Below are 20,959 nucleotides of genomic sequence, written 5' to 3' on the forward strand. Positions count from 1 at the left end.
GCATGCATGATTATACTTGGACAGGATGCCAGCCCATTATGCAATGCATTAATGCACAATATATCACACTTACTATTACTGTGCTAAATGGTTTAGTTTGAGAGCAAGGTGCTGGCTTTACACAATATTTTAACAAGAGGCCAATCTGTAACTATTAAGAAAACTTTTACTCTGCTTCCCTGACTCTGGCTTCAAACAGAAATCCTCTTAGTAATTTTCAATCTTGAATATTTTAATTACATTGCATTACCTGCGTTGTGAGGGAGCGTCAGTTATGGCACTACAGCCATGTGGTGCGACTCCCCAAGGGTGATCCAACTCGCAGGATCCTCATTGTTGCGGAACCAAGTGGCTGGACCAGGCCAAGGGGACACCCACGTAACACCTGGCTGCGGCAGATACAGGGTAATACCCGAAGGTGTGTACTGGGCCGTGTGTGTGCCTAGTTGCCAACCAGGTTTCTGAGCTGTTTTGTGTAGTGGGTTGCGGCAACACGCTGGACCAGTGCATGTTCCCCAACCTGACCTGAATATTTTATATATTTTAGTTTGTAAACTGTAGGCAGTTTGACATGTTGGTTAACAGCCCCATTTCTACATTTTAAAGTTTCTATTTTCCTTCAGTGCCTAACTATATCAAATATGTGGCAGAACTAAGAGTCTCTCATTCAGAAACACGGCAAAGAAAACTTTCATATCTTTTAATTTGATTTAAATGTGTCTTCACAGCCTACTATTTTTTAACAAGTTAGAGAACAGAGTCTGGAAGACCAGAATGATCTTGGTAATCGGTCAGCTGTGCCATACCTGCAAGGAAATTGTGCAAAACATGAAAAGCTAGGCACAGAAAATGTGGGTCAGACAGAGAGACAGACATATCAGGGTAATTTAAAGACATAAAGAAGGATTTACAGTGGGGGAAGCATTCAGTCACAGCACATTACAGGTCAAGATACTATGGAATCATACCAAAAGTCATATGCTCTGCTCTTCTCATGGCAAAATAGTTATGGGATTATCTGATCATGACTGACAAGCTGTATTAAACCAATGCAATGTGGTTGTTAAATTATTATTTCTGCATAGAGTGTCTCATTATAATATAAGGCTTCAGGAGAGCTGAATAACCCAGGAATAAAAGTGCAGATGTATTACTGTAATATTTAATGTTCAATAAAGGGCTGAAAATGACATTATTATATAAAAAGTTATTACAAATAATAAGGTAAATCACCCTACTGAAAAAAATGTACAGTATAACTACAATATATTCTGTCACAATGAATAGCTGAGGCTGTTTGAACAGAAATGAATGTCTAGATCTACAGAATAAACTTTTGGTAAATTTCTCTATGTGAAGAGCAGTTGTGTTGGTACAAATTTTGGAAGCAAGTGTACTGGATTTTATAGGGTCTCTTACATATACTGCACTACTGGACAGAAAACTGCCCCCACTTTACACCTCGCCTCTCTATGACAGAAGTTACAGAGCACAAAAACACAATATTTACCAAAGAACATCTTATTTGAAACACCCCAACCCCAATTACATTAAAAAATTGTGATTTTTTTCAAATGTACAGGCTGAATGGCAGAAAAGACAAAACAAGAACAGTTTTATTTCTCCTGGTGGTGCACAGGTGGCCTTAATAAGCCACAGTCTAACCCATTGCAAACAGCTCCTTTAAAACAAAGAAACACATTTCTAATTTTTGAGTCACTGCTAAAGATAAACAGTAAAGACCTGCCCACTCCACCCACCCACAATATGTATGCGATTCTGCAAAATCAAAAACGCACCTTTTAAACCCTAACCCACTTTTAAAAAGAGAGTATGAATATGAGTTCTCAAACATTGAGATCTATCTATATAATGGGAGTGCAATATAACACAAACCCATACCCACTCCCTTTTGAAGCTTAAAATCTTAATCTAATCAAGTCATACAAATCAAATCAAATCCTAGCAGTCGGGATTCATGACAGCCATAGAACAGACAGGCTGCAATGGAATGCACTACGATACTTCCCTTTCACTCCAGGAATCCAAAGTGGGCTGAGACAAGCCACAATATCTTTTTGCTCTGTTGGTCCCCCAGCATTGGAAACACCTGACCAGTTAGCTTTATGAACAGAGAGACTTAGAAGCTCTTCTCAGTCAGTGAAGAGATTATTCTGATGCTGGCCAACATGTCCATCTCCAAGCATTCACCTTACGGACGCAAGTATGGAACAGGCATGGTAACATCTCGAAAAAAACGGTGCAGTAGTGCATTTTTCGCGGAGATCCTCTTGTTGGGGTCATACTGCAGCATTTGCTAAAAAAAGTTAAATAAAGAAAGAGGTGAGGGTAATGGGTCTAAATGAAAGACACACATGTGCACACACTACGTCTAAACAGCACCCAGCTGCAGTACATGAAGGAAGCTCAAATTCAGAAATCAAACTACAAACTGGGTGGCTAAGTAGTTAAAAGCATCTACAAAGTTTGACAAGTGTACAGCCCATTGATCAGATAGATGTGCAACCAACATTTTTATTTAATAAACATGCCCAAATATTAACACTGGGAGAGAAAAAGTACATGCAAGATAATTGCTGGCATTGCCCAAAGTTTCTGAAACTTGCCAGCTAATTACTTACTGCAAGGAGATCCTGACCATCTTCATCAAGTGGTGGAGCCACTTTACTCAAGTCCTGTCGAGCCCACTTGGGAAATGTGGATTTGTAGTCTGGCATGGAGGTGACACCCGGCCACACTGTCTCATCTGGTGTACCCAGGGTCCGAAAGATACGAAAGAGTTGGTCGATTTCTGAGTCACCTGGAAACAATGCCCTACGTGTGACCTAGATGAAAAGTTAAGGAAAAAAAGGGGCTTAAAGTAGCAGTTTAATTTTTAAGCTCAGCAGGCAGCCCCAAAAGAAATGTGTTTGTAGAAATTATAGGAGTCATTTCACATAATTATATTTCACTGACAAGTATAAATCCTAATACAGTTCATTTCATTGGGGGTAACAAACCCACAGTACTTTATATGAGCATTATCTCTTTAAATAAAAATTTTTAAAAGTCCCCATATACAAAAACAGACAAGACACAAGATCCAGTATTTTATGGCAGGGAAGTGCATAGCTTAACATGCAATAAAATAAAACTCTGGTCTTAATTAATAAATGGCCAGTCTAACATTCAGCATCCTTACAGTTCCCACTAATCTGAAATACAGTGGCAACCACATGCTCAGGGTGGGAATTTCACTTAAACCATTTGACCTAGGAGGCTAGACAATCATTTCCTGGACTATCATAGAAAATAATTTTGATTTTTTTTTTGCACAGACAAGTGAAGCAGTAGACAAACGCAACATGTATGGCATGATTTACTTAAGACTTTCTAAAAGCTTTTGATACCACACTATGCCAAAGACTAACTTTGAAACTATAATTTACTGACATTAGAGGTAAATAACATCTGGATTTCACGTTAATTCAAGGGGCAGAAGCAAAGAATATGGTTAGGAGAAGAATGTTCCACATGTAGCAAGGTTCACCCATCTGTGCTTGAACCATTACACTTTGATATTTATGTTAAAGGGCTTGATTCAAACGGAGATAATAAATGTGCGAAATTAACAGACGACACTAGAAGAAATAGCAAATACCAAGGATACAGCTGAAACAATCTTATCAGATAGGGAATATACAGAAACAAATAAAAAGGCTGATAAAATATTAGGTTATATTGCAAAAATATCTATTGAATAAATCACAAGATACTATGCTCAGACATGTAGTTCACTAGTGAAACCTTATCTGGTATACTGTATACAGTTCTTACCCTCATGCAAACAAAAAGCATAGCTGCTACAGTACAGAAAAGAGCGCCAAGGTGCACGCCTATGTGAATTAAACATCAACTTTTGAGAGGACCATATTTCCATATGAATTCTTTCAGCTAAACAGTGAATCATGGACACTGCTGGAAATTAAGGGGAAGTGCAATTTACAATTTCTGCAAAGGTTCATATCAAACCGAAAAAAAAACAAAAAAAAAAACACTAATGAGTCACATACTTGAAGAAAAACCCTTGACAATATTTTAAGTTTGTCTGGGCAACATAGTTATTAACTAGCTAAACATGATTAGTGAACTAAATGGATCTTCCCATTTGTTACATGTCTTGTACTATATAGTGTAAATTCTTTGCGTTCAGTCATCCACTTCTTTTGCAATCATATTCACCAACTGTCGCCAGCACTAGTATGCATGAGCATAGTGGCATACGTAGACATACGTCAAAGTGGGCCTCACACGGCAGTCTCTTTTAGAAAAGACCTTTGTTTACTACCACGTGCTTTGTATCCCCAGAGGCCAGTATGCCAGGGTCAGTTGAGAGAGCATTACTGGATCACCACTGAAGTATCACATTGGCATTCTATGAATCAGCCCACATCAAGAACAAATATTCCTCTCATTGGAAAAGGAAACTTTTTACCCCAAGGCAAAAGTGATGTAAACCTCAGAAAATAATGAGTGTGGTATAAAATGGGATTTACTTGAAAATCAAGTGTAAGTAAAGGTTACTTTTGAGGTATTATTTATTTCAAGGTAATTTTTTGAGCATTTGCACCAACTATGTTTAAGGATTCCCAGGTGTTTTTAAGAGGTCACTCATAACCTTGTGCTCACACAAATAACAAGGCCTGAACGAGTACTGTAGTGTCATCCTAGCAGAAACATGCATAAAGAACTGTCGCAGAATATAAGAGAAAAAATTAAGCAAATATCTAACAGCAGACAAATCCATTGAGCAAAGCTGTATTATATAAAGGTGAAAAAGCATGTGCATTTATGACTTGATGCCCCAGGGTGCTCATATCCCGAGTTGTGCACAGGACAGCACAAGATTTGCACAACCACAGGCTTAACAAAGAGTTCCCTGTGTGTCAAAACAATATAACCATCAGCTAGCAGAATGTTCCTGGCTGATATAACTGAAGGTCTAAGAATGGATGATGTTTGGGGATATTCAGATAAAATTCCAAAGATAAAATGTAAAATAAGGTACAAATATACTTCTGTTTGAATATATAAATCCATTGAAAATACAAATATTACAAACCCAACAGACAAACAATACAGAAACTCCTACCATTTCAGCAAAGATGCATCCCAGACTCCAGATATCGACGGCTGTGGAGTAGTATTTACAACCCAACAGAATCTCAGGGGGTCGGTACCATAGTGTCACCACCTGCGCAGAGAAGGAACAACAGATGTGTATTTCATACTATACATATCTACAAGGAGTTTTACTATTTGCCATAGTTTTCTATTTTATATCTTCCATCATCTGAACTAGTCAAGTGATAAGTAGATCTACCTTGGATGGCCCCTTGCGAGTGTAGGTGTGTGTTTGAAAGTGGCCTGGGATGGTCATTATTCTATGCTGGATTGATTTAAGGCTTGCGCCTATTTTTTAAATTGACTGGTCTGAATACACAATGATTAAATTAGTGAAATTAAAGTCATTGTCAACTATACACATCACAGGTTTAAACACTTCTAATACCATATTTGTAGACTCCCAAACTTGCATTATGAGCCACCCCAACCAAAACTGCAACATATTCCTAAGAATCTAGTACCACAGTTGCCTACAGGAAATATTATCCATGGAATACAGCAGGAGATACTATCAAACTGGCATGGAATACAGCATATTGTAGATTCAATAAATAATAACTGGTCTGGTTATAGAGAGGCTTTTACATCTAAAAGTCCTTAGCTAAGTTGCTACAGTACAAACTTTGCTAGAAACAGCAATTCTCAGATGCATACCCTTAACTACTATATAGCTCTTTGAACAGGCAATGCAGAAGTACCTAACATTGCACAAATATCACACTTTGTGAGGGAGGGCTTTCCTGTTCAGCCACATATGTGCTACAATTAGTTTATAAAACTATATTGTACACTTTTCATGCTGCCATCAACTTTCCCTGCCTCACATTAAAGCCACACACTACTGGTGACTACTTATTAAATTTTCCTTACCTCATGGGTGTAGGTGCGAACAGGAACCCCAAATGCCCTGGCCAAGCCAAAATCCGCCAGCTTGATGGCACCTTCAGCATTGATAAGTAAATTTTGTGGTTTGAGATCACGATGCAAGACACGATGAGAGTGGCAAAAGGCAAGCCCCTGCAACAGCTGCCATAGGTAACTCTGCAGACAGAAGACAGTGTTGAAAAAGTGTTATAAACAGACAATAAGCTGGAGCCTTGGGGCTAGAGAATAGCTCCACCATGGCACAATATTATAAGCCCAGAATTAGGAGAACAGAAAAAAAAACATGACTGTTAAATATCCTTATACAAATTGTTATGTAGCACAGTGATCTCTCTCCTTAGTGATATCTTTTTTACACAGTGCCTTTTCTCACAGTTAAAATGCTAACAAAAAATATAAAAACTTTGGTCAATTCATCTGTTTGTACATTAATGAAAAATTTTAGAGAGAGAGAGAGAAGAGAGAGAGAGAGAGAGAGACACTCATTCTTTTTAGTCTTCTTAGTATTATAATGGCATAGTTAAGGTTGTTAAGACTTGTACTGGGTGTGACCAGGATGGACAGTATTAGAAATGAGTATATTAGAGGGTCAGCTCAGGTTGGACAGTTTGGGGACAAAGTCAGAGGGGTGAGATTGCGTTGGTTTCAGCACATACATAGGACAGATGCTGGGTATATTGCCTATCCACAGGGGTCTCTCTATAATGTAAATTATTACTTGCATGTAAAATAGAGGTCCTTGGGTTGCTCCCCCCAACCATGCTGAATTTCTCACTGTACTACCAGCAAAACTGTACAATTTAAATTTTTTGACCAGCTCTTGAACTCTAACTTTTCTCACATGGCCCAAAGTGTCTATATATTTTCGTTGCAGCCCAAAGTGTCTATAGATTTTCGTTGCAGCTGTATTATGCCAATCTGTATAACACTGGCATCCAATTTCAACTTATTCATATAGTTGTAGGGTGTTATACCATATTACCCATTAATGGAAGCAATGTGAAGTAAATCAAAATTACACCTTTTTGGCTAACTGAACGGAGTGACAGAGTACAATATGCAAGTTTTCGAGGCAGCTCAGGCCCTTATAGCCAATAAATAGTGTCACTTTGTTTTGACTTCTCATAAACTTGTTCATATGAAACACATCTCAACTTTAGAAACTAGCAAATATAATATAAAGGTAACTCAAAAAAAGCATAACATTGCCATAATAGTTATATAACAGCAGCTACATTTTCTAGTAACTATATTAATGCATCCCATTGGGTAATAGCAATTCTTTATAAAAAAATAAATAAAAATTAACCTGTTTCTTGCCAAGCACTCTTATAGGTGCAATTATAAGTTAAATCTGCAATAATTATTTTAATCTTTGGAGACCTTTTAAGCAATGTTTGAATTCACAGACATGAAAGTAAAAGCAAGACAACAAGAAGCACAATTACGTGTTTTTCTTTAAAAGAATGAAAATGTCTCTACTAATATCTCAATAAGGTTGATTCTTTATTTGAACTCCTTAATTTGGTATTGTGATTTCACTTGCATGAAAGCAAAAATGCTCAACTTTTCAATTCCACAACTGATTACAGGTGGCAATATTCACTCTATAAAGAATGCCTGTCAACAAATAGCAGAATAACATGCAAAGCCACATGCAAAATCTTGTTTAGCAAGATAGAGTGTCTGATGCACCTTTGGCTGAACAAAATGCATCAGCAAAAATAAGGTGACAGTCTGATTAACTAAAAAAAAAAAAAAATCACATATATTAAAATAAATGAAGATAAACAAATTCTAGATAAGAGGTACATTCTAAACCATTTTTATAATTCATTGGATCAACCAAGAAATATACTGTAGAAGCCAAATAAAATTAGCATTACAATTTGGATGCATATACAGTTATTAAAGTGTGATAGTGATTAAAAGTTGAAGTAAATCTGACAATTATTATTTTGGAGAAAAGCGCTTATGGAAATTAAGTAGATACACTAATTCTCTTAACACTGTTTGATAACGTGACATGTGTGAAGCAGGGGAATTTTGAGTTTGAAAGTTTTAACCAAGGTGTATGCAAACTTTGGGCCCAAACTACAGGCAAAATAGGCAATTGCCTAGGGTGTCAAAGTTTTGACAGAGCAGCATTTTGTTGACATAAAATCCACCAAATTCATCAATAAACCTCTGATGAAGAATAAAAACCTTGGACGACGTTTTCCCTTGCCCGGACGCGGGTCACCGGGGCCCCCCTCTGGAGCCAGGCCTGGAGGTGGGGCTCGATGGCGAGGCCTGGTGGCCGGGCCTGCACCCATGGGGCTGCCGGGCACAGCCCGAAGAGGTAACGTGGGTCCTCCTCCCCATGGGCTCACCACCTATGGGAGGGGCCAAGGAGGTTGGGTGCAGTGTGAGTTGGGTGGTGGCGAAGGCGGGACCTTGGCGGTCTGATCCTCGGCTACAGAAACTGGCTCTTGGGACGTGGAATGTCACCTCTCTGAAGGGGAAGGAGCCTGAGCTAGTGCTTGCGAGGTCGAGAGGTTCCGCTAGATATAGTCGGACTCACCTCGACGCACAGCTTGGACTCTGGAACCAATCTCCTTGAGAGGGGCTGGACTCTCTACCACTCTGGAGTTGCCCCCGGTGAGAGGCCAAGCAGGTGTGGGCATACTTATTGCCCCCGACTGGAGCCTGTGCATTGGGGTTTACCCCGGTGGACGAGAGGGTGGCCTCCCTCCGCCTTCTTTGGGGGGCTGGGGAAGGGTCCTGACTGTTGTTTGTGCGTATGCACCGAACAGCAGTTTGGAGTATCCACCCTTTTGGAGTCTCTGGAGGGTTGCTAGAGGGCATACCTTCTGGGATTCCCTCGTTTTGCTGGGAGACTTCAATGCTCACGGGCAATGCCAGTGAGACCTGGAAGGGCGTGATTGGGAGGAATGGCCCCCCCGATCTGAACCCGAGCGGTGTTTTGTTATTGGACTTCTGTGCTCGTCACGGATTGTCCATAACGAACACCATGTTCAAGCATAAGGGTGTTCATATGTGCACTTGGCACCAGGACACCCTAGGCCTCAGGTCGATGATCGACTTTGTGGTCGTGTCGTCGGACTTGCGGCCATATGTCTTGGACACTCGGGTGAAGAGAGGGGCGGAGCTGTCAACTGATCACCACCTGGTGGTGAGTTGGCTTCGATGGTGGGGGAAGATGCCGGTCAGACCTGGTAGGCCCAAACGTGTTGTGAGGGTCTGCTGGGAACGGCTGGCAGAGTCCCCTGTCAGAAGTAGCTTCAACTCCCACCTCCGGCAGAACTTCAACCACGTCCCGAGGGAGGTGGGGACATTGAGTCGAATGGGCCATGTTCCGCCTCTATTGTTGAGGCGGCTGACCGGAGCTGTGGCCGCAAGGTGGTCGGTGCCTGTCGTGGCGGCAATCCCCAACCCGCTGGTGGACACCGCGTGAGGGATGCCGTCAAGCTGAAGAAGGAGTCCTATAGGACCTTTTTGTCCTGTGGGTCTCTGGAGGCAGCTGATAGGTACCGCAGGCCAAGCGAACGGCTTCGTTGTTGCTGAGGCAAAACTCGGGCATGGGAGGAGTTTGGAGGCCATGGAGAACGACTTTGGACGGCTTCGAGGAGATTCTGGTCCACCGTCCGCGCCTCAGGAGGGGAAGCAGTGCAGTGTCAACACCGTATATGGTGGGATGGTGCGCTGCTGACCTCACTGACGCTAGGGTCGGTGGGAGGAGTACTTCAAGACCTCCTCAATCCCACTAACATGCCTTCCAATGAGGAAGCAGAGCCTGGGGACTCTGAGGTGGGCTCTCCCATCTCTGGGACTGAAGTCACCGAGGTGGTCAAAAAACTCCTTGGTGGCAGGGCCCGGGGTGGATGAGATACGCCGAGTTCCTTAAGGCTCTGGATGTTGTAGGACTGTCTTGGTTGACACGCCTCTGCAACATCGCATGGACATCGGGACAGTGCCTCTGGATTGGCAGACGGGGTGGTGGTCCCCTCTTTAAAAGGGGACCGGAGGGTGTGTTCCAACTATAGAGGGATCACACTCCTCAGCCTCCCTGGAAAAGTCTATTCGGGGTTCTGGAGAGGAGGGTCCGTGGATAGTGAACCTCGGATTCAGGAGGAACAGTGTGGTTTTGTCCTGGTCGCGGAACAGTGGACCAGCTCTTCACCCTTAGCAGAGTCCTGGAGGGTGCATGGGAGTTTGCCCGACCGGTCTACATGTGTTTTGTGGACTTGGAAAAGGCATTGACCGTGTCCCTCGGGAATCCTGTGGGGGTGCTCGGGAGTATGGGGTACCGGACCCCTGATAAGAGCTGTTCGGTCTCTGTACAACCGTGTCAGAGCTTGGTCCGCATTGCCGCAGTAAGTCGAGCCCGCTTCCAGTGAGAGTTGGACTCCGCCAGGGCTGCCCTTTGTCACCATTCTGTTCATAACTTTATGGACAGAATTTCTAGGCGCAGCCAGGGTGTTGAAGGGGTCCGGTTTGGTGGACTCAGGATTGGGTCACTGCTTTTGCAGATGATGTTGTCCTGTTTGCTTCATCAGGCCGTGATCTTCAGCTCTCTGGATCGGTTCGCAGCTGAGTGTGAAGCGGCTGGGATGAGAATCAGCACCTCCAAATCCGAGACCATGGTCCTCAGCCGGAAAAGGGTGGAGTGCCCTCTCAGGGTTGGGGAGAGATCCTGCCCCAAGTGGAGGAGTTCAAGTATCTCGGGGTCTTGTCCACGAGTGAGGGAAGAATGGAGTGTAAGATCGACAGGCGGATCGGTGCGGCATCTGCAGTGATGCGGGCTCTGCATTGGTCTGTCATGGTGAAAAGGAGCTGAGCCGTAAGGCAAAGCTCTCAATTTACCAGTTGATCTACGCTCCTACCCTCACCTATGGTCATGAGCTATGGGTAGTGACCAAAGAACGAGATCGAATACAAGCGGCTGAAATGAGTTTCCTCCGCAGGGTGTCTGGGCTTTCCCTTAAAGATAGGGTGAGAAGCTCAGTCATCCGGGAGGGGCTCAGAGTAGAGCCGCTGCTCCTCCGCATCGAGAGGAGTCAGATGAGGTGGCTCGGGCATCTGATCAGGATGCCTCCTGGTAAGGTGTTCCGGGCACGTCCAACCGGGAGGAGGCCCCGGGGAAGACCCAGGACGCGCTGGAGGGACTGTGTCTCCCGGCTGGCCTGGGAACGCCTTGGGATTCTCCCGGAAGAGCTGGAAGAAGTGGCCGGGGAGAGGGAAGTCTGGGCCTCTCTGCTTAAGCTGCTGCCCCCTCGACCCAAACTCGGATAAGCGGAAGAGGATGGATGGATGGATAAAATCCACCCTACCCACACCACCACATTTTTAATAGAATACCTTTGTAACATTGTGCAGCTCTAAACTCTAAAGAGGAAGCAAAATGAACGCCCCCACCCCTTCGCCCTTTGATATAATTTGTGTGTACCACTGCGCTCAAAACAACAAGGGGATTCCCTCCATAAATATCTGTACAGGAAAAACCTTCCAAGACTATATTATTTGGGTGCAACATCTTCACCTTAGCCTAGGGCAGCAAGAAAGATAGAGCCGGTTCTACCTGCATCCCTCCCAATCCTCGTCAGGACAGCGAGCCATAAAGGCAACAACAAAATGCATTTTAAACCCCAACATGCCTTTCACTACATTATTATTTTTACTTTTCTAATTGCATTGCATCTATAAAGCATGAACCACTTATGACAATGTTGCACAGGTCCTCTTTGTAGCACTCAGCTGGTGTCCTGCTACAAACGTATTGTGACATGTCTTGCTGCTGCTGTGATAAATGGGAAGCAGGGTTGAGAAAGAGGCAGGGGGAAACCACTTTTTGTGAAGGCACAGGGCACATGACATAGAGTGAGTGACATGGGTCATGAATAAAGCTTTCTCACCAAACATGCTAAACAGATTTTGTTGGTGCTTACATATTTAAAAAACACTTGCCTGAGTACCACTAGGATTTTTTTTTCCCGCTGTTGCTGTTTGATCCTGCTGTGGCTGCTACTGCAGTTGTTACCATAATAATAAAGTATAGGAAAAGCAGGTATAAACATACATGTAATGCACAGAATCATTAATCTGAGTTAAAGTGTATCCGAATACTTGTTTTTAATTTGAATATTCGAACCTTAGTTTTTCGCTAATTTGACAGCCCCATTATAGTGTTCATATCAAATTATTTTGGTGTAGAAACTTTGGCATCAGACCATAAAATCATGCCGAAACCTCTATTTGACAAGTCTAGTCAAAAACAAAAGTGCCCTGTGACCAGCTGAATTATTCACACTCACCTTGATGAGAGGCAGAGGGATACCTCTGACGTTAGATGAATCCATGAATTTCTTCAAGTCCTGATGGAGGAACTCGAAGACAAGGTAAAGTTTATTCTCTGTGTGAATGACATCATGCAGCCTAGGGAGAGACGCATGCAAACTACAATTAAAAGATTAAAATTTAATGGGAGTGGAAAGGAGACATAATATCAGTCAGTACAGCACTCATCCTGAGCTGAGATGGGAAGCTGCTGTATCAGAAGGCTATACATGCATGGTACAATACTTCATAGACTTGCTGTTTAAAAAAAAAACAGCACGCTGGACTCTCACCTGACAATATTGGGGTGATTCAGTTCCTTCAGTAGCGAGATTTCTCTGATAGCGGTACTTGGAACTCCCTCTGTCTCCCTGTGACAAAGAAAACAGCGTGGAAATTTACGAAAACCTATATAAAGATGAACATGGTAGTCACTTCTGTTCTCTTTCTTATCAACCAATTCTTATGATGTTTTTATGATAACCTGAACTTGTTAAGCCTTTTAAAGTTTCTAACACCAATACCAACATAAGTCAAACTATTGCTTTGAAGTTTACAAACTTTGGTGTATGCATTTAAGACACTGAAAGAAAGACTGCTGTGAATTTTTAGCTTTATCCAATGCTCAGGCTTTGATAAAGTAAAAAGTGTTCCAGTCCAATAATGGTATTGCATCTTGCATACGCTTTAACAAATTCACACCATACTTTACTCATAATGTAAATATGACACATCAGGTTGTTTAAATTAATTTGTAGCAACTATGCATTCCATAAGTAAAAACTGCACTGGTCTAAATAAAATATACTATAATTGTAATACAAAGAAGTGCGTTAGTCAAATAATACTTAATATTTATTCAGGAAAAAACACAGGATAAATTAGATTTTGAAGATGATGTGTATTTTGTGATAACAGAAACATTTCCATAACTCTTGAAAGAAAAAATATTTGAACTCTTAACAAAAAATTAATTTGCTTTATTTTTTCTGAAATGGTCACCATGAGATGGTAGGACAGTATAAAAAGGCAGCAACAGTGTATTGAGCTCCCTTACCAGATAGGACATGCAGGTGGCAGGTTGATTAACTCTTAACTGAGCCTCAAAATGTGCGTGAAAGGGAAGTACACCAAATTTATATAAAATTTAAGTTCTACTCCAACTTGAGTCCCGACTAACAACTGGAACACGCCGGCCTCGCTCAACAGTACAAAGGGATGCCCCTCCCTCGCCAACAACATAGACAGACTGGTGAATGAATACCACTCTCAACAAGAGACAAACTCCCCCTCCTTTCAAAAGACAAGTAGACAGATGTAATCAATACAACAACGGAGGACAGAGACAGATGGAAAACTCTTAACAGCAGGGACATATGTTCGCCCCCCTGGCCACCACTACCAACTGAAGCATATTCATACTAAGGCACATCCGCAATTCAAACACAAGAGCGACACTGGCAAACACCGCTTAAACAGCGGAAAAAACCGCGACATCAAAGACCGTAGGCACAGGTAGAAAGACACTCAAGCACAGAAGGCTTTCCTAAATATTGCAGAAGTTCAAGTTTAGAGACAGGAGTCGGCTAGGAGGCGAGTAATGCAAGTGGCTATTGTGACGCGCTTGCGTGTTTTTTTGTTGTTGTTGTCTAGAAAGCTCACTCTCGCGGGCTTTCTAGCGCTAACTGAGAGGCACTCACGCGTCCAAACGAATCTTCTTCAGCGCCACCGTCTCGCCCGTCACTTTGTTTTTGGCCTTGTACACCACTCCGTAAGTCCCCTCACCGATCTTCTCAACTTTATGAAAAGCCTCCATCACCCCCAGAGGTCGCCAGCTGACGGGCGGAGTTCTTACTCAAACTTTTCGTTTACGCCGGAGGCAGTCAGTGCGCAGCGGGATCAAACTCAAAACTTTTTACTTTGATAAACACAAGGCTGTCCCGCCGTAACAAAGTGGAAGCGTCCGTTTGTTCCCGCGTTCGCGAGACCACGCCTTCCGGCGAGAATCTTCAAAAGCCACTCCCGATTAACTTAGCGATTGGACAAAATCCGGCGGTAATTGAAGGGGAAGACCGAAGAAGACCCTACCATTGGCTGTTGTTACATAAAAGCGCCTCTCGTAGGTCGCTTGACGTCTTGTATTTACATAGCTCCACCTTTATTGCGTCCTTATGTGCGGAGACCTCTGTCTTTATACATTCATAGGTGTTTCGATGCCATTCTGTGGTGGATGTTGTTAGAGTAAGCTAATAACACCAGACAGAAGAAATTCGTTTAAATATTTATGGTCAAGTTATTCTTTCACAACGCAAGAACATAATGCCTGTTTTCCTTCAACGTGTAGTTTTTTTGGAGGCACCATTATGATTTTTAATAGCACCGTGTTAATAAAAAAACGTCTTTAGGGTATTAACAGTATAGTAATGCAAGGAATTGCAACACGAAGTCAGTGTTGATCTTGGCACTTTTAAACTGGTTATGCTACTTATATATGTGATGAAAATTTCTAGTGTTACTTAAAATTCTTTATTTAATAGTTATTGTTATATTATCAGCATTTTCTCACTACTCCCTTCTGACATACGGCAGAGTAATATCGCCACTAGCACCAGTAATTTCTGATTTCTGGCCACTAGCAGTAAGTTTGCTGAACAAATTTAAGCGCAAATATAATAACGTACCTAACTGTGTGTATATTTATAATACGTGCAAATACATATTATATATAATTACAGTATATAAATATAGACTGCTCAAAAAATTTAAAGAAATACTTTTTAATCAGAGCATAGCATCAAGTCAATGAAACCTCTGGGCTATTCACCTGGTCAGTTAAGTAGCAGAGAGGGTTGTTAATCAGTTTTAGCTGGTTTGGTGTTAATGAAATTAAGAACAGGTTCACTAGAGGGGCAACAATGAGACGACCCCCCAAACAGGAATGGTTTGACAGGTGGAGGCCACTGACATTTTCCCTCCTCCTCTTTTCTGACTGTTTTTTCACTAGTTTTGCATTTGGCTAAGGTCAATGTCATTACTGGTAGCATGAGGCGATACCTAGACCCTACAAAGTTTGCAAGGGTAGTCCAACTTCTCCAGGATGGCAAATCAGTATGTGTCATTGCCAGAAGGTTTGCTGTGTCTCTCAGCACATTCTCAAGGGCATGGAGGAGATTTCAGGAGACAGGCAGTTACTCTAGGAGAGCTGGACAGGACCGTAGAAGGTCCTTAACCCATCAGCAGGGCCGGTATCTGCTCTTTTGGTCAAGGAGGAACAGGGTGAGCACTGCCAGAGCCCTTTAAAATGACCTCCAGCAGGCCACTGGTGTGAATGTCTCTGACCAAACAATCAGAAACAGACTTCATGAGGGTGCTCACTGCCTGGCACAGTGAAACTCAATTAGCATTTGGCATAAAATACCAGAATTGCCAGGTCCACCACTGCTTTTCACAGATGAGAGAAGGTTCACCCTTAGCACATGTGACAGATGTGAAAGGGTCTGGAGAAGCTGTGGAGAATGTTGTGCTGCCTGTAACATCATTCAGCATGACCGGTTTGATTGTGGGTCAGTGATGGTCTGGGGAGGCATATCCATGGAGGGATGCACAGACCTCTACAGGCTAGACAACGGCACCTTGACTGCCATTAGGTATCAGGATGAAATCCTTGGACTCATTGTCAGTAAATCCCTTAAATTAAAGCTGAAAGTCTGCACTTCAATCATATAATGATTGCTTTGTTTCAAATCCATTGTCTCACTGTGAAAGACCTGTGTGCACTAAATGCCACCACACAACAATGACGTCAAGCTAATGATGCAGATGAAGAGACATATTGTTGAAATGAAGCAAATGCTGAGGCACAATAACGTGCAAGTGAAACATCTCAGCAACATAGGGCAAGGCTTAAAGTTTTCACTAATTCATTGTCAATCTGGAGGTATTTTCTCAAGACAAAGATTAATAGGACTCATATGCCAGTGATACGGCTAAGATATGATATTGCCAGTGTCTTCTTAAAAAAGCCAGCAAGCACAGGTAGGTCCACATCTTGTACATTGGGTAATTCTTAAGAGTTAGCTAATGCCTCTCCAAGTTCATCAATATAGTTAAACTGCTAGGGAGACTTCAGGTTGTTTTTTGTCTCGAAGACCACATGTAGCTAAGGTCTTATAGATATAGATAGATAGATAGATAGATAGATAGATAGATAGATAGATAGATAGATAGATACCGTATTAATACCCAAGAGGAAATTCACATAATCCAGCAGCAGCATACTGATACAAAAAATAATATTAAAGAGTGATAAAAATGCAGGTAAAAACAGACAATAACTTTGAATAATGTTAACGTTTACCCCCCCAGGTGGAATTGAAGAGTTGCATAGTGTGGGGGAGGAACGATCTCCTCAGTCTGTCAGTGGAGCAGGACGGTGACAGCAGTCTGTTGCTGAAGCTGCTCCTCTGCCTGGAGATGACACTGTTCAGTGGATGCAGTGGATTCTCTATGATTGACAGGAGCCTGTTCAGCGGCCGTCGCTCTGCCACAGATGTTAAACTGTCCAGCTTCATTCCTTCAATAGAGCCTGCCTTCCTCACAAGTTTGTCAAGGTGTGAGACGTCCTTCTTCCCCAGCACACCACCGCATAGAAGAGGGCACGCGCCACAACCGTCTGGTAGAATATCTGCAGCATCTTATTTCAGATGTTGAAGGACGCCAGCCTTCTAAGGAAGTATAGTCGGCTCTGACCTTTCTTACACAGAGCATTAGTATTGGCAGTCCAGTCCAATTTATCATCCAGCTGCACTTCCAGGTATTTTTATAGGTTTGTACCCTCTGCACAGAGTCTCCTCTGATGATCACGGGATCCATGAGGGGCCTGGGCCTTCTAAAATCCACCACCAGTTCCTTGGTCTTGCTGGTGTTCAGGTGTAAGTGGTTTGAGTCACACCATTTAACAAAGGCCTTAATTAGCTTCCTATACTCCTCCTCCTGCCCACTCCTGATGCAGCCCACGATAGCAGTGTCGTCAGTGAACTTTTGCATGTGGCAGGACTCCGAGATTGTATTGAAGGTCTGATGTATATAGGCTGAACAGGACCGGAGAAAGTACAGTCCCCTTCGGCGCTCCTGTGTTGCTGACCACAATGTCAGACCTGCAGTTCCCGAGACGCACATACTGAGGTCTGTCTGTAAGATAGTCCATGATCCATGCCATCAGGTATGAATCTACTCCCATCTCTGTCAGCTTGTCCCTAAGGAGCAGTGGTTGGATGGTGTTGAAGGAGCTAGAGAAGTCCAAAAACATAATTCTTACTGCACCACTGCCTCTATCCAAGTGGGAGAGGTATTGGTGTAGCATACAGATGATGGCATCCTCCGCTCCCACCTTCTCCTGGTATGCGAACTGCGAGGGCACAACGGACCTGTGGCCTCAGCTGGTGAAGCAGTTCTTCATCACATGTGACGTCAGAGCGACAGGCCGGAAGTCATTCAGCTCACTAGGACATGATACCGTTGGGACTAGGGTGATACAAGATGTTTTCCAAAGCCTCGGGACTCTCCCCTGTTCCAGGCTCAGGTTGAAGATGCGCTGTAGAGGACTCCCCAGCTCCAGCACACAGGCCTTCAGCAGTCGTAGTGATACTCCATCTGGACCTGCTGCTTTGCTGGCACGAAGCCTCCTCAGCTCTCTGCTCACCTGCACTGCTGTAATTGTGGGTGGGGATGTCTCTCCTATGCTGGTATCAGCAGAAGGATGGTTGGAGGATGCAGTACTCTGAGGTGAGCGTGGGTTAGGGTGATTAAAGCTGTTAAAGAAGTTGTTCATCTGGTTTGCTCTCTCCATGTCTCTCTCGATGGTGGCACCCCGCTTCGAGCTGCAGCCAGTGATGATCTTCATCCCATCCCACACTTCCTTCATGCTGTTTGTTATTCTGCAACTTCTGCTGCAGCTTTCTCCTGTACTGCTCCTTCGCCACCCTGAGCTGGAATCGGAGTTCCTTCTGCACACGCTTGAGCTCATGCTGATCACCACCTTTAAAGCCCTTTTCTTCTGGTTCAAAAGGCCCTTGATGTCACTTGTAATCTATGGCTTGTTGTTAGCATAGCAGCGTACTGTTCTTACTGGAACTACAATGTCCATACAGAAGTTGGTGTAATCAGTAGTGCAGTCAACAACCCCCTCAATGAGCCTGCTCTGCCTCAGGGGACCACTTCCTGAATGAGTGTGTTGTTGTAGGTAGCTCCCTCACTCATGGTTTATAGTGAGGCTGGAGCAGAACCAGGTTATGATCTGCTTTCCCAAACGCAGGCACGGGGTGGCGCTGTATGCGTCTTTAACGTTTGCATACAGTAGGTCAATAGTCCCATTTCCCCGGGTGTTACAATCCACAAATTGGGAGATGGCAGGTAATGTTTTGTCCAGCATTACATGGTTAAAGTTTCCAGTGATTAGCACAAGCGCCTCAGGGTGCTGCGTTTGTAATTTAGCAACTGCGGAATGGATGACGTCACTCGCTATCTCCGCGTTCGCTGGCCATCACAAAGCCCTGACCTCAATCTGACTGAAAATTTGTGGGGAGAACTGAAAATCTGCCCCAGTTACACCAGTTCTGTCTGGAGGTGGGGGCCAACATTCCAGCAACTTATTGTGAAACTCTCTGGGCAAGTAGGCCTAATAGGCAAACTTACGGCCAACAGTTCGATGTCCCTGCAGCAAGTGGAGATTTTAACGTTTACATGTCCAGAGTTACACCATCTTGTATTGACATAGTGTGCGAGACCTCCTCCTTTCTGCTTCTGCTTATATTTGTAGACCCTGTTCCACATGCAATTTTTTAACAGCAGTTTCATTCTAAACACTGATCAGATCATTTTTCCACATTGCAAAATATTAAATCTAAGCAAGTAAAAAGCAAATATACATTTTTTATGCAGTGTATGTTCCTTGATAACATTGTCCAGATCTCCATTACCACAACTCTGCAACATTCTTGGTAATGATAAACGTTTAATTCTATACTCATTTTTTTCTCAGCATGTCTCTGTTGTTTTCATTGGCTTCTTCCATATTTTCACAAAAAAAACTTTTTTTCACCATCCTATACATTATTTTTTCCAGTACTACTTTTTGATTATCATAATATTCCTTCATTTCTCACATACCCTTTCCCACATGCTCCTTGCATTTCAAAACTCTCACAATAAATGTAATGTTAATTCTCTTTTCTTCTGAACATTCCCCTCTTACATATTTAATCCCTTTTCACCAGATCCCCTTCATATGGCATTAACATGATTATTTTTGTCTTTCATGTCAGTATTATACAAGAACAAAAATTAGCACTTTGATCTCACTTTTAGCTCTTTTCCCACATAGGATGATTGATCAAAAAGTTTTGAGCTTGACCTATTAAAAGAAACACAAGTAAAATCAAATATGTTTTATATTTAACATAACCCTTGAGAACTCTAATATGTTTGCTCTAATGCTCACAATGGTTTTGCATGCTACTAAGGTAAATGTTTTGTCTTGGTTGTACAATCACTCTTCTGCAGATATCTTGACGTCTTCATCATTGGCATAGCATGTCCTACAGTGGTATCCCATCATATCGTGAAACAGGTGGTAGTCACACTGGGCCAGGTCTCAGGACAGGGTGGGGGTGGGTATAGCATCCATTCAAATCCAATGTTCTGCAGGACAGCCTTTGCAGTTTGTTGACCTGGGGTTTTGTCAGGAAGCAGAAGGAGGTGTTTGACAGTTTACCTCACTACTTTCCCCTTATTTCATACTACTGACACCAAAGCAGATTAATTACTAAGGCTTTTTGATGCTTTTAATCAATAGAATTAAACCTTCAATATGATAAAAATTGTGCTAGACCAACTGGTATCTTGAATTTCTATGTACTTGGAGCATCACCATGTTTTCATTGTTTGAACTGTTATTTCGACTCTGGATCATAGTGATGTATTCAAGGTTCATCCCTTGTTATATAATACTTTATAAATTTGTTAGCTTGAGATTCTCTTTGGAATATTAGATGTGGTGATGCTTCTTTTCAGGAATCAACATTCTGGTACCCGACAAGTACTGACCTTACTCATGCTTAATTTTTCATGAAGAATAGATTCAGCACACCCATAACTATTCCCTATTATATCTGCTATCTCATTGACAGTCCCTCTTTGATTCACCATTATAATTCACTCCACTGTCGCAACATTTTCTTCTCTTTGACATCAAAAGTCAACCAAACCTTAGGTCATATTTTAGATATGTACTGCCATGACAAAAATTCTCTCAAATGTGTCATACAAGTAGATTGATCCTAGCAGATGTTAAATATGTGAGAATGAATCTCCAAAGACATGTTGTCCTCTAACATTAGAAATTCAGTGATAGTATAACACTTGATTTTGAGGTTTTTGGCACCTATTCTGACTTAGTTCTGAAACAATAGATGTACGCTATAAGCCATAGAAGCTGGAAACTTCATTTTCACATTATCCTACACAATATCTAATTTTTGGCCACTTACAAAAT

At 42.4% G+C, this 20,959-nt stretch overlaps 1 protein-coding gene across 1 annotated transcript; it reads right to left on the minus strand.

Annotated features, from left to right (window-relative positions):
- Positions 1-1,596: 1,596 nt before the first annotated feature.
- Positions 1,597-14,405, minus strand: cdk2 (cyclin-dependent kinase 2). The gene is made up of 7 exons (XM_039747315.1): positions 14,109-14,405; positions 12,702-12,779; positions 12,387-12,507; positions 6,058-6,228; positions 5,153-5,254; positions 2,643-2,846; positions 1,597-2,317 (listed from the first exon to the last, which is right to left on the minus strand). Exons 1-7 carry the CDS (start codon positions 14,222-14,224, stop codon positions 2,213-2,215), a joined length of 897 nt encoding a protein of 298 aa, XP_039603249.1. The 5' UTR covers positions 14,225-14,405; the 3' UTR covers positions 1,597-2,212.
- Between the last annotated feature and the right edge of the window lie 6,554 nt (positions 14,406-20,959).

The sequence above is a fragment of the Polypterus senegalus genome, chromosome 3 (genome assembly GCF_016835505.1).
Source record: "Polypterus senegalus isolate Bchr_013 chromosome 3, ASM1683550v1, whole genome shotgun sequence".
Taxonomy (NCBI): Eukaryota; Metazoa; Chordata; class Cladistia; order Polypteriformes; family Polypteridae; genus Polypterus; species Polypterus senegalus.

Excerpts from the sequence above, each read along its gene's own strand:
- cdk2 (XM_039747315.1), bottom strand. The coding sequence starts at position 14,224 with ATGGAGGCTTTTCATAAAGTTGAGAAGATCGGTGAGGGGACTTACGGA. Across the intron at positions 12,780-14,108 it reads AAGAAGATTCGTTTGGACGC|GGAGACAGAGGGAGTTCCAA; the intron begins GTGAGTGCCTCT and ends TCTTTGTCACAG. Across the intron at positions 2,318-2,642 it reads ATGGTCAGGATCTCCTTGCA|CAAATGCTGCAGTATGACCC; the intron begins GTAAGTAATTAG and ends AACTTTTTTTAG.